Genomic DNA, 12,070 nt, shown 5'->3' on the forward strand with positions numbered 1-12,070 from the left:
ATTCATCTAAGTCCCTCTCCCTGGTGAACACTGAAGCAAAATATTCATTCTGGACCTCTCCTACTTCCTTCACCTCCAGACACATTCCACCCCCCCCCCCCCCCGCCCCCCTTATTCCTGAGTGGTCTTACCCTCACCCTAGTCATCCTCTTGTTCCTCACATACATGTAGAATGCCTTTGGGTTTTCCTTAATCCTACTTGCCAAGGCCTTCTCATTGTCCCCTTCTAGCTTTCCTAAGTCCCTTTTAAGCACCTTCCTGGCTACCTTATAACTCTCAAGCATCCTATCTGATTTTTGCTTCCTAATCTTTAAATACGCTTCCTTCTTCCTCTTGACTAAACCTTCCACCTCTCTTGTTAAGCATGGTTCCTTCACCCTCCCATCCTTTCCTGGTCTCAGTGGGACAAACCTATCTAGAACCCCATGTAAGTGGTCCCTAAACAGCCTTCACATTTCTGTGCTGCATTTACCAGAGAACATCTGTTCCCCGTTTACGTTCCTGCGTTCTTGCCTAATACCATCGTAATTTGCCCTCCCCCAGTTAGATATTTTCCTATAATATCTGCTTCAATCTTTGTCCTTGGCTATGCTAAAGGTCAGGGAGTTGTGGTCACTATCCCTGAAATGCTCGCCCACTGAGAGGTCTTTCACCTGACCAAGTTCATTGCCTAATACCAGCTCCAACATGGCCTCTCCTCTAGTCAGCCTGTCTACATACTGTGTCAGGAATCCTTCCTGTACACACCTGACAAATTTTGCCTCATCTAAACCTTTTGCACTATGGAGATGCCAATTAATATTAGGGAAGTTGAAGTCACCCATGACAACAACCCTGTTATTTTTACATAAATATATATGGGTGTGATAGACTACTAAAAGCCTTGCACACAGAACGTATTTGTTGGGTTGTAGTTTACACATCAAGAAAATTTCTAATTCATCAAGAGGTCCTGTCAGAGTCACTTATCAGTCAAAACTTCCACTTTCCAGAATTTTCTTTTCCATATCATTCAGCCGGACCGGTGGAACATTGTTGCACATATTTGAATGTTGCTTCTTCCAGCTATTGACTGTCCTTATTGAGTTCGAGCTGAGGCAGAGTAGTGGGGGACTACTGTATTAGCAGAGGGGGGAGGAGGGTCCACACTCTCTCCAAAAGCAGGGTAGACCAGCTGCATTGTTGCATAATGGTTAGATGGACGATAGGATGAAAATGGAGCATCAATGGGGATACTAGTGCGTACTGCAGCCTGAAACAAAACAGGATACATTGAGTAACTACCAACCTCACTACACCTGTCAAAACTCAGACCTGTCCATTTGTCCTTTTTGTTTCTGATCAAATTCCAGCATAGACATTTACAGGGCACCCAATCCAGAGCAATCATAATGTGAGGCATTGTACATATGTGAGAGATTCAAATATTACCCACTCTGAGTTAGAAGCATCTCCAAAGACAACCCTGTCACATTATAAATGGTCTAGGTCAAACAGCAGTAACATTTAAATTATTGATATTATAAAATTAAACCAAATCATTTTGCTCTTCTTCACTCTGATGGTGCTTATCTGAGGTTCTTTTCTCTCTGTGACCTTTTCATTATTATTGTCAAATTGAAGTTTAATGACACTGTAGACAGATAGTCAGACAGAACTATTAAAGTAATATCATATGAAGAAGGCCTTACAAATCATTCTGCCTAAATAACCACATGGCTCCCATTTGCTGGTCTCACTCAGCACAGCAGTTAGTGCCTCAGTCCAATGCATAACCCAATGTTTCTCTCCTCTTTCACTCCAGCAACAACAAAGCTGGCTGACATTGTGGGCAGTGAGAATGAGGCTTCAGAGTGATGTAGACAGGTTGGTCAGGAGGATGCCACTGAGGTAAAGAATCTCATTGAATGATAGAGCAGACAGAAGGGGCAGAACGACCTAGTCCTGTTTCTATTTCTTACCCTCTACAATGTGATTTAGCAGAACCTCTTGTAAACCACCTCAAAGCATTTCAGAAGAGTGAGATCAGCCAAAAAACTTGGCACAAAGACAAACAGGCCTTTAGGACAGGTGCACAAGAATTCAATCAAAGATACATGATACAAAGATCATCTTAAAGAAAAGAAGTGAAGAAGCAGAGAGATTTTGAAAAGGAATTCATGAGCCAAGAGGCTAGACAGATGAAGTCAGGCAGTCCAACTGGAAAGCAGTGCCCTTGTTAACATCAGGCGACAGTCATCAGCTTGACAACGATCCTTACTGGCTAGTCCTAACAAGTCCCATTTGGGCTAGGTACTACAGAACCACAGCACGTGCAGTATGTATTTCCTTGTGATATCACTAAAAGAGCAAGAAGCAGAAAACCGTCCCACAGTCGTGTCTGGACCATGGGATGGATTGAAACCCAGCCCAATTTCCCATTCCAAGTTGAGGGGCACTGAATACATAACTACAGCCAAAATTAGCCCAACAAATCAGGGGTCAAATAAATGGGCGAAGTGCTTTCCAGATAAACCTCAGGGAAGATTGAGTATTTCTGGTCATCAATCCAAAAAGATAACCACACCACAGATGTTGCCTGGCGTCCTGGGGATTTTCATTATTTGATTTTTATTTCAGATTTACTCATCTGCTTTTTGCTTATTAAATGTATTCTGTTCTTATTTGAATTAGATCAAACATATCCTTCATATTCCACTTACTCATACTGATAATGTTATCATACAAGTTATCAATATGAATAAGTGGGTGCTACTAATACATTGAAAACCAACTTAGATATTTACTTCAGATGGTAGCATTTTGGAATACAGCATATAATTAATTGTATCTGTTGTAATAGAGAGAAACAGCACAGAAACAGGTCATTTGGCACCAGGTTAATGCCAACCATCAACCATGCACTTACACTACTCCTACAAGAATCCCGTTTTTAAATTATTTTTCTAAAATTTATTTATGGTAAGTGTAAGCAACATTCTTTGAAGAAACAAGTGATATTTGACTTATGTTCCAGCACTGGTTTTCCTCATATCAGGTTTTGCTCTATAATAGACCAGATGACAGAGGTTAATCATATGGCAAATTGCACATCCAATCCAATCCATTACTTTTGTACTGTGCAACCTACCAGAGCAACTTTCTCGGATGGTAGTCCTTGAATTAGATGGACATGGATCTTGACCCAGCAATTTCCATGTTTTTCTACCCTTTCAAAGTAAACATGCAGATAATCCCATGGACAGACTAAAGTTTGAAGAAATTGCACCTACCAGTGGTGGGTATTTATACAGTCTAGCATTGTTGGGATCGATAGCAGCAGTTGTCTGGACGTTGGCATCTCTTGCATTGACTAAACGAAAATACAATTCTGCATTTCCCAACTATAAGACAAAGAAAAATTAAAACAGAACAAAATGAAACATTGGCAAAAAACACGTCTGAATCTGTAGGATAAATAATTGTTTCCAAGTCCTCACGCACACTTCACTGCAGCTTAAAGTTCCTCTCTCCCCATGGGCTTTCCAAATTGATCAATTTCAATTAATAATTTATTGTTTTAATAAACAAAATAAGACACTTCCTGTGCTCTTTTATTTCAAGCTTAGTTAGAATGAATGGAATTTTTTTAAAAACCAGAAATAACTTCAAAGTAACAGCCGTGACTTTAACTCCCCTTAGCAGGTCCTTATATTCAACTTATATGTAAAAAGTTTCTACAGGCTTTCACAGGGGCAAAATTAAATAAACGTTAATGTCAGCAGGACTGGCAGCTGTTTGAAACTGCCTGAAATCTTCCCTTTCCCTCCATTGTCATTACCAATCTGAACTACTGATGGATACCGCCTGCACTGGTGACAACACCACCAGCCACAATTCACAAAGGGATGAGCGAGATGAGAGCATATGCTGCTGTAAATAGCCACTACTTCAACAAATGTGGCTACTCAACCAGAACGGACACACAGACGTGACTTGTACAGCTGCTGTTTGTTCATTGCAGGAGCAGGGCCAATGATGGCTGAGGTTACAAGCACATTGGCCCATGATGACACTGAGGGAAACCTCACCCACCTACATCAATGCATCAAAGTAAAATTCTGTAAACATCTTATCAGTCATCCTGGAAAATTCCTTCCATCTCTGTAGGACAATTGGTGCTGGTGGCCAGCGGAGCCAAAAACCACAGTAATCAGCAACATCAGTGCTAGAACTAAAAACATACTCTCCTTGCAGCAGTTTGGCAGTTCCCGTAAGGAGCACTGTTGCAACTCTGTACCACATCTGCTGTACACAGTGATGACATTCTCTAGAACGAAGTGGCTCCTGACATCTAATTTAATTCTTTTCTTCCCAATTCAGCAGATACAACTTCAACTTCTATCATTTCCATCTATCTCAGATACACCACCAAAACAACCAAATGTGGTCCTATCATTGTTTCTAAAACTTCCTTCATTTCATCCCCTAACCTGTATTTCGCAGAAGTGGGTAACCTTATCTCTTGGAGTTTATCCTTAAACGATCAGAGAAAGGATGAACTCTGGAAGCACTCAGTCAGGCAGGCAGCTTCAGCCAAGAGAAAATATGATGTTCATTGAAGTTAATCCCACCATGTTTCATGTCAACTTTCATTAAAATTGGAACAAGAAGGCTTTAAAGCAAGTGAAAGATGGGAAAAGAGGGGAAGGAGGAAAGAAGGAAGAGGAGAAGGAAAAAGGAGGAAAGAACAAATGAGAAGGCCTGTGATAGGATGGAAGGCATGAGGGTTGAATGAGAAAAAGGGATGAAGGTGCAAAACAACAAGGATTGGCAAAGGACAAGAAACTAGACATGGACCTAGAGGAAGTGAAATGGGAACAGCAGAATCATTGCCTGCTCCGGTTGTCCAAAGTTGGGACAATGGTTAACATCCAAAATTGTTGAAATCTGAAGCAGAGTTTGAACATTGAAGGATGCTTTCCAAATAGAAAGGTCACCTTCCTGAAATGTTAACTGTCTTTTCTCTCTCCACAGACACTGCCTGGCCTTTTGAGTATTTCCAGCATTCTGTTTACATTTCAGATTTCAACCTTATGGAATATTGTGCCTTATAAGAGATCACCCTGTTCATTGCCCTCTGCATTTCCTACAGTGACTTGATGTCCTTTGACCAAAACCAAATAGAATGCTCCCATGTCCAGCCATTCCGGAGTCTTCCATATGCTCTTTACACTTTGTTTCATGGCCAGTAACCATAACAATGAAATCTAAACCTCTGCACTACACCACAGTATATTTCACAGTCCCTACACTCTTGCAATGAGTGTTGAAATATTATTTCCAGACCTCTTGTTTGAAGTCCTGCTTTTAGCAAGTGGTGCCTTACCAGGAAGTTTAACCCCATTGTATGAACTGACCGTAATATACTGAATCTGCTTTATAGGATCAGAAGTCAGTCATTCAGCACACAACCTCATTTCATTAACTAATTAGATCATGGCTGAATTGGACCTCAACCAATCATCTGCTTTGGTTAGCACGAAAATCGGTCAAACTCTGTCCAACAAGTTTCAATGGGCCCCAATATCCAGAGCCCTTTGAAGTAGAGAATTTAAGAATGTCACTGATTTTTCTGAAAACTTCTTCCTGATTTCAGTTCTGCCTGGTTTAAAGTTAGATACTTTCTTCTGGATTTCTCCCATTTGTCAAATTAGCTTATCTATATGAGGTCTTATCAAATCTTTCACCATTTTAACAAATGCAGTTACATCAACCCTAAAAATTTTAAACTCATAAGCCCTTAACTTGTCTAAAGTGGTCTGCAATCACTGACTGCACGTGAATTCCTAATGTGGGTACATTAACATCATATCCAAACCCTTGCATTGTTAATCAATGTAACAATGGTTTGATCTAACCTCTCACCTGAATTATACACACCTTGTATATTCCCAGCCATAGTCCAGTTTACTTTACCTGAGGCACTCCATTCAGTTCACCCGTGGTCATGGATGGGATAACTGGAAGAACACGAACTGGAACCTTCCATCGTCCACTAATTACACAATTCTGACTGTCAAAAATATCTGCCTTGATCCAGCCTCGTGAGACAAGACGGTTGATGTCCTGTCCATAGGGATCAGAGCCACCAGAAGCCTGAAGTTCCATGACAAGACTGATACCAGAAGATGGACGCACCCTGCCACAGAACACAAAACAACATAAGTCTGCATCAGTTTTCATTTCCTCTTCAGCCCTTTAACCATTCTCTGAAAGCAGACAGATAGACAACCTACTTACAGTTCTCAAGGCATCAGTCTGGAGTTTAAGGCATCAGTATAGGCTCTGAGATAGAACAAGGTGTATTCAAAAACCTATGCACACAACATTGGCAGACACTTCAGTACCGAGGAATAATAGACTGTGGGAGGAGCCTTAAGTCAGGACTCATCTGTTTTTTCAGGTTAAAGCTAAAGGTTTGGCAATTTGAAGGAATGCAGAAAAGGTCTCCTAGTGTCCTGGTCAACCTTTAACCATTAATTAATATAACAAACAGGTCAGTGATGGCATTGGTGTCTGTGGGACGTTGCTGAGTTCAAATTAGCCACCATATTTCCATCAACAGGCACACTGTAAAAATATGTCATTGTTTATAGAGTCTAGTCCAACTCAAGGTCACATGAAGCTTTTTCCTTTACTACAGTAACTTGCTGCTGGTAAGACCAAAGGGATTCCTATTCGGCCCCCAGTAACCAATGCCAGGAAACTCTGTCAGAACCCCAGGAGTAGTTCACTAACCCCTTCCCGCCTTCGTTTTAGGACAAGTTATTTGAAAAAAATACCTAACATTAATTTTTGTTGGGGTGGGGGGGGAAGAAATAAAATCAAACAGGAAAACTTATCCTTGAAACAACTATTATAGAAAGGCTGCCAGGTTTGTTCAATCCCCAGGTGAGGTAATTTGTGAAAAACTGCAATTCAAGATTTAAAAGGCTATGATCACTAAGATACTCCCTTAAGTTCTGTTCATTTCTGATCATCTTTCAGTGAATGGACCACACTCGGATTACTTTCTACTTATTACATTATAGTGAAATTCTAGCAACTTATCAATCTTCCAAGCAAATAGCCAACCAGTAAATTATCAGCCAGTCAATTGGTTTACTGAGCGATGGGGAACTGGCACAGAGAGATGAGGCCTGGGACAGATCAACCATGACCATACTGAATGGCAGGGCAGACTTGAGGGGCTGAGTGATCTACTCCTGCTCCATTTTTTAAATATATTTCCTTAATAAACTTGCTAAAGCATCACCTCATGATGGAGTAATTTTAAAGTTTTATCCTAACTAATTCTTAAAATGGTTTGAATCATTTACCAGTCCCTTCATGAAACTTATTACTTATATATGGAGTTAATAAGCTGTTGCACGATTAGCACCTGGGGACAACTTGCTTGACTGCCAGGATTGCTCCATTGCCCCGGTTGGTGTCTGGGAAGTAGGCAGGCGAGCTGCTGATGTCACAGTAGGCAGCTGGAAGTGGGGAAGGATCTCCCATTTCTTCTGTGCCATGGTACAGCCCCACAACCAGGCGGCTAACACGATACACAGGATCCAACCCCAGCAGGAAGTCATAGAACACCACAAAACCAGCTCTGGAAGAAATCAGACAGAAAGAGGTGTTAGAGTTTTGTAGTATTGTTATCTTATCCAAAATAGTAAAAGATGGTGCAATATCAAACTACAAACTCTATATCTCACAGTAAATTGAATGAGACTCTTCAGATCACACAGCTTCACAACGGAATAAATGAGCAATGATTGCGCGGCCTCACAAATCAAGCATGAGAAGAGTTTTACTCCATTAGAAAAGCCCATGAAACTTTAATTCTCCAAACACTCTGCCTCTCCATACAAACGGGCCATTGATCTAAAATTGACACAAAAACTAGATGCTGTTGGTTCACTTCAATAGTAACCTATCACCTCACTAGGCTCTTGATGTTGCGAAGTGGAGTTTGATTCCAACTAATGTAAGTTTCCACTGATACATTTGTTGAGAGTAAACATTCTATTCATTATTCTGGTTATCAAGTCTTTGGGCCTCACTTTCTCCTTTCTTCACCCATTTTATTGTCCGTCTAGCCCGCTTCATCTTTCAACTGGACCACTCCAGACTCAGAGCCTTAACTCTCCCCACCTACCTTTGAACATGTGTCCTGCTGCCACTATCTGCCAATGGACCCAGAGCATTTTATGGTGTGGGGTACAGGAGCGGGAGAGACCGCCTATTTCCACCTCAGTAACATCCCTTTTCTACCAACAACTGGTGAAAAGTCTCTTCCTAATTCCACCCTTGAATGGTCTGGCTCAAATTTAAGCATCTTCCACCTTGCTTGCCTCACCAGAGTTTCCCTGTATCTACCCTAATGAATCTTTTTGGCCAATAAGGGTTTATTAAATGCATACAATTCTAGAATTCAGGATTAAATAATTTAGACCCCTTGGGATAAAATCCTCACCAATTCCCATTATTTATTTCATTTGGTTATCAGAAACAAATTCCTTTGAAGCACAGGGATGATAGTGAACAGGACTTGGTGTAAGTTAAGTTGTTACGACATTTTAAGTTTAGGGAGATGGAAGTGCAAAATTGTCCAGGAAAATATCAGAATTGGCATGGAGTTATATAGTATGAAAACAGGTCCTTTGGCTCAACTCGTCAAACCTACAGATAACAGGCCATAGATAATGTTTCAGCAGCACATCAGGTGACCTCTGTTCTGTAGCTGACATCAAACCAGACAGTGTTTTAAGGGTGTGGATATGGGATTGGATGGGCATATCAGAGTTAAATAGGACATCAAGGTTGCCACTGACCTTAAGCTCTGACAAAGACTGTGATGCTAAAGTCAATAAGTATATCCAAAGTTTGAGATGGGTAGATTTTTGAAAAGTGGGGGAAAAACAATCAGGCAGGAAAGTGGTACTGAGGCCAAGGATCGGACAACCACAATATTATTGAATGGTGGAGCCAGCTCGAGGGGATGAATGGCCTACTATTGCTCCTATCTCTTACCTTTTGATGATGTTGGTTGGGCATAGAGTTGAGACAGGGACAGAAGATCTTTGCTTCAATTTTTCTAATATTTCATAGGAGAAAAGCCCTGTTCATCCAGGACTGGATGTCAGATGGGCAGATCAAAGAGGTGGTGGTGATATCACTGGCACGTATGTAGAATCTGATACTTTCAGATGACTGTTGCTAAGGGGCAGTTCAAAGATGAGAAATGAGGGTTGGCCAAGGATAACACTGAAGAATTGAAGGAACTGTGCAGGCTCAGGTAAGGAAAGCTCCCTGAAAGTGGCACCACAAATAAATAGGATGGTAAAGGCAGTGTACGGCATACTTGCCTTAATTGGTCAGGGTGTTGAGTATAAAAGTTGGGAAGTCACGTTGCAGCTGTGTAAAACTTTGCTCAGCCACATTTGGAGTATTGTGTGTTGTTCTGGTCGCCCCATTACAGGAAGGATGTGGAGGCTTTGGAGAGGGTGCAAAAGAGGTTCACCAGGATATTGCCTGAATTAGAGAGTAGTGGAAAGGTTGGATAAACTTGGATTGTTTTCTCTATAGTTTCGGAGGCTGAGGGGAGACCCTGTATAAGTTTATCATATTATGAGAGGCATAGATAGGGTAGATAGTCAGAGTCTTTTCCCCAGGGTGGAAATGTTAAATACTAGAGGGCATAGGTTTAAGGTAAATAGGAGAAAGTTTAAAGGAGATTAACAAGGCAAGTGTTTTTACATGGAGAGCAGTATATGCCTGGAATGCACTGGCAGGGGAGGTGGTGGAAGCGGATACGAAAGCAATGTTTAAGAGGCATTTAGACAGAGATATGAAGAGGCAGAGAATGAAGAACAGTAAAGGTGGTGGAGTTCAGGGAAGAGAACAATAATACCCTGAAACATATCAACATTATGAAGGGATGTCACGTTACAGTTGTGCAAAACATTGGTTAGGTTGTACCTGGAGTACCGCGTGCAGTTCTGGTCGTCACTCTACAGGAAAGATGTGAGTAAGCAGAAACGATTCACAAGATTTTGCCTGGATTGGAGGGCTTGAGTTATAAGGAGAGATTGGATAGGCTGAGACTGTTTTCCTGAAGCAATGGAGGTTTGAGAGATGACATGATAGAAGTATATAAAATTATGAGGGGCATAGATAGGGTAGATAGTCAGAGTCTGTTTCCCATTATAGGGGTGTCTAAAACTGGATGGCATAGGTTTGTGAGAGGGGAGGAGGTTTAAAGGGGCTCCAAGGGGTGAAGAGTAGCTGGTTTCTGGAATGAGCTGCAGAGGTGGAGGAGGCAGGAACAGTAACAACATTTAAGAGGCACCTGGACAGGTACTTGAATGAGCAGGGCATGGAGGAATGTGCAACTAATGCAGGTATGCCCAATTATTACAGATAAGCATGATGGTCAGCCTAGACCCAGAGGGCTGAAGGGCCTGTTACAATGCTGTACAACTAATAAATGGACCTGAATTCTGGAGGCTTCATCTGATCTTCCACAACTTGAGTTTTGCAGTGAAAGCAAACATTTCCTCTGGGTGTACCACAGAATCTGGCGGGAGATCAGGACAATTCCTGCAGAAATTTAGGCCCATTGTTATAGTGGCTGCCAGCTGAATGAATCATTAATGAGGAGCAATAGGTTCCATGGGTCTTACAATGCTGGAAGGGATTCTGAAAATAAGAGGCATTATTCGGTGTACTGTAGATAATTATTACTCAAAGGGGAATAGTCAACATAAACTGCCAGTGGGATTCTTCCTGCAATTCCTTGCCAATTCTTGACAGACAGACTTATTTTTCCAAGCTTTTAAAAAAATGTGCACAAAAAGACTACATTAGACAAAGGAAAACAGAAATCTCTTTCATAACCAAATCTGAATTAAAAGGATGAATTATACCCATGTCAGGTAAAATAATTTCTTTTAGTTATGAAGCTTCATAACAAGTCAAGAGCACTCACACTGGGTCATAAGGAGCAGGTCCAAACCCCTCAATGGAATCCAGAAACTGCTTAGCAAGAGCTGGAGTTTGAGGCTTCATGTCCTCCTGAATCAATGAAATATAAAACAGAGGGATAACAAATTTCCCACACACAGGCTTCATGTTCTCAAATGCATTAACTATTCAAACCCACCCAAAACAGCCAGTGTGCATCCAACTTTATCTTCCTGTTAAAATCTGTAAAGTGCTTTCATGGATCACTTGTTTCTAACTATATTGAGAAACCATCCAATTCTTTGAATGAACAACTTTAGCAAACAAACTTTTCCACTGCATGGTTTAACATATAACTAGCAGCTCAGTCAGGTCAATATGACCAAGAGATCACAGCAAAGACCAAGTGGAGCTTTACTGTGAAGACAATATTCACATTTTACCAACAGCTCTTCAACTGGTGATCTTTAATTTTATTTCCTTGTATTTTCTCATTATCCATCTCAAATACTGATTTAATCTCTTCTAAAGATAAACATCCACTGGTTCTAAAATGGAATAAAAACAGAAAATGCTGGAAACACTCAGCAGCTCAGGCAGTCTCTGTGGAGAGAGAAACAGTTCACGTTTCATTTTTGGGACTCTTCATCGCAACTGGGAAAGAGAGAAACGTTAGTTTTAGGTAGTAGAGAAGGTGGGAGAGGGATGGATAGAAAAGGGGAAAGATCTCTGATAGGGTTAGACCAGGTGGGTTAATTTGGCAGATAAGGAGGAGTCAACAACAGATTAAACATCTTGGTCTGTATAACATGTTGATAGCAGTGAGACTGTGCGATGTGCCCGGCAGGTCAAACTATACCAATAGAAAGAGAGAAACTGAGGCAAATAATGACAGGCAGAAATGCCTAGGTCAGATACAGAGAGAAAGAAAGAGCGAGTTACTTAAAGTTGAAGAATATGAGATCAGGTCCTGAAAGATGCAATGTGCCCAGGCAGATGATGGTGGGTTGTTCCTCAAGCTTGAGTTGGGCCTTATAAAAGTTCAGGAGGCCAGAGTCAGAGAGGTCAGAGAGGT

At 41.2% G+C, this 12,070-nt stretch overlaps 1 protein-coding gene across 1 annotated transcript; it reads right to left on the reverse strand.

Annotated features, from left to right (window-relative positions):
• Positions 1–908: 908 nt before the first annotated feature.
• Positions 909–11,137, reverse strand: LOC127572745 (coiled-coil domain-containing protein 17-like). The gene is made up of 5 exons (XM_052020333.1): positions 11,021–11,137; positions 7,424–7,639; positions 5,959–6,181; positions 3,273–3,383; positions 909–1,252 (listed from the first exon to the last, which is right to left on the reverse strand). The coding sequence occupies exons 1-5, from the start codon at positions 11,098–11,100 to the stop codon at positions 1,079–1,081; spliced, it is 804 nt and encodes a 267-aa protein (XP_051876293.1). The 5' UTR covers positions 11,101–11,137; the 3' UTR covers positions 909–1,078.
• Positions 11,138–12,070: the final 933 nt, after the last annotated feature.

This window comes from Pristis pectinata, chromosome 7 (assembly GCF_009764475.1).
Source record: "Pristis pectinata isolate sPriPec2 chromosome 7, sPriPec2.1.pri, whole genome shotgun sequence".
In the NCBI taxonomy this organism is placed as follows: Eukaryota; Metazoa; Chordata; class Chondrichthyes; order Rhinopristiformes; family Pristidae; genus Pristis; species Pristis pectinata.

Bases quoted from the DNA above. Each gene is read 5' to 3' on its own strand.
- LOC127572745 (XM_052020333.1), bottom strand. From the start codon at position 11,100: ATGAAGCCTCAAACTCCAGCTCTTGCTAAGCAGTTTCTGGATTCCATT. The intron at 3,384-5,958 runs GTAAAGTAAACT...TTTGTCTTATAG, and splicing joins AACTGAATGGAGTGCCTCAG to TTGGGAAATGCAGAATTGTA. The intron at 1,253-3,272 runs GTAGGTGCAATT...GTTTTGTTTCAG, and splicing joins TGTATAAATACCCACCACTG to GCTGCAGTACGCACTAGTAT.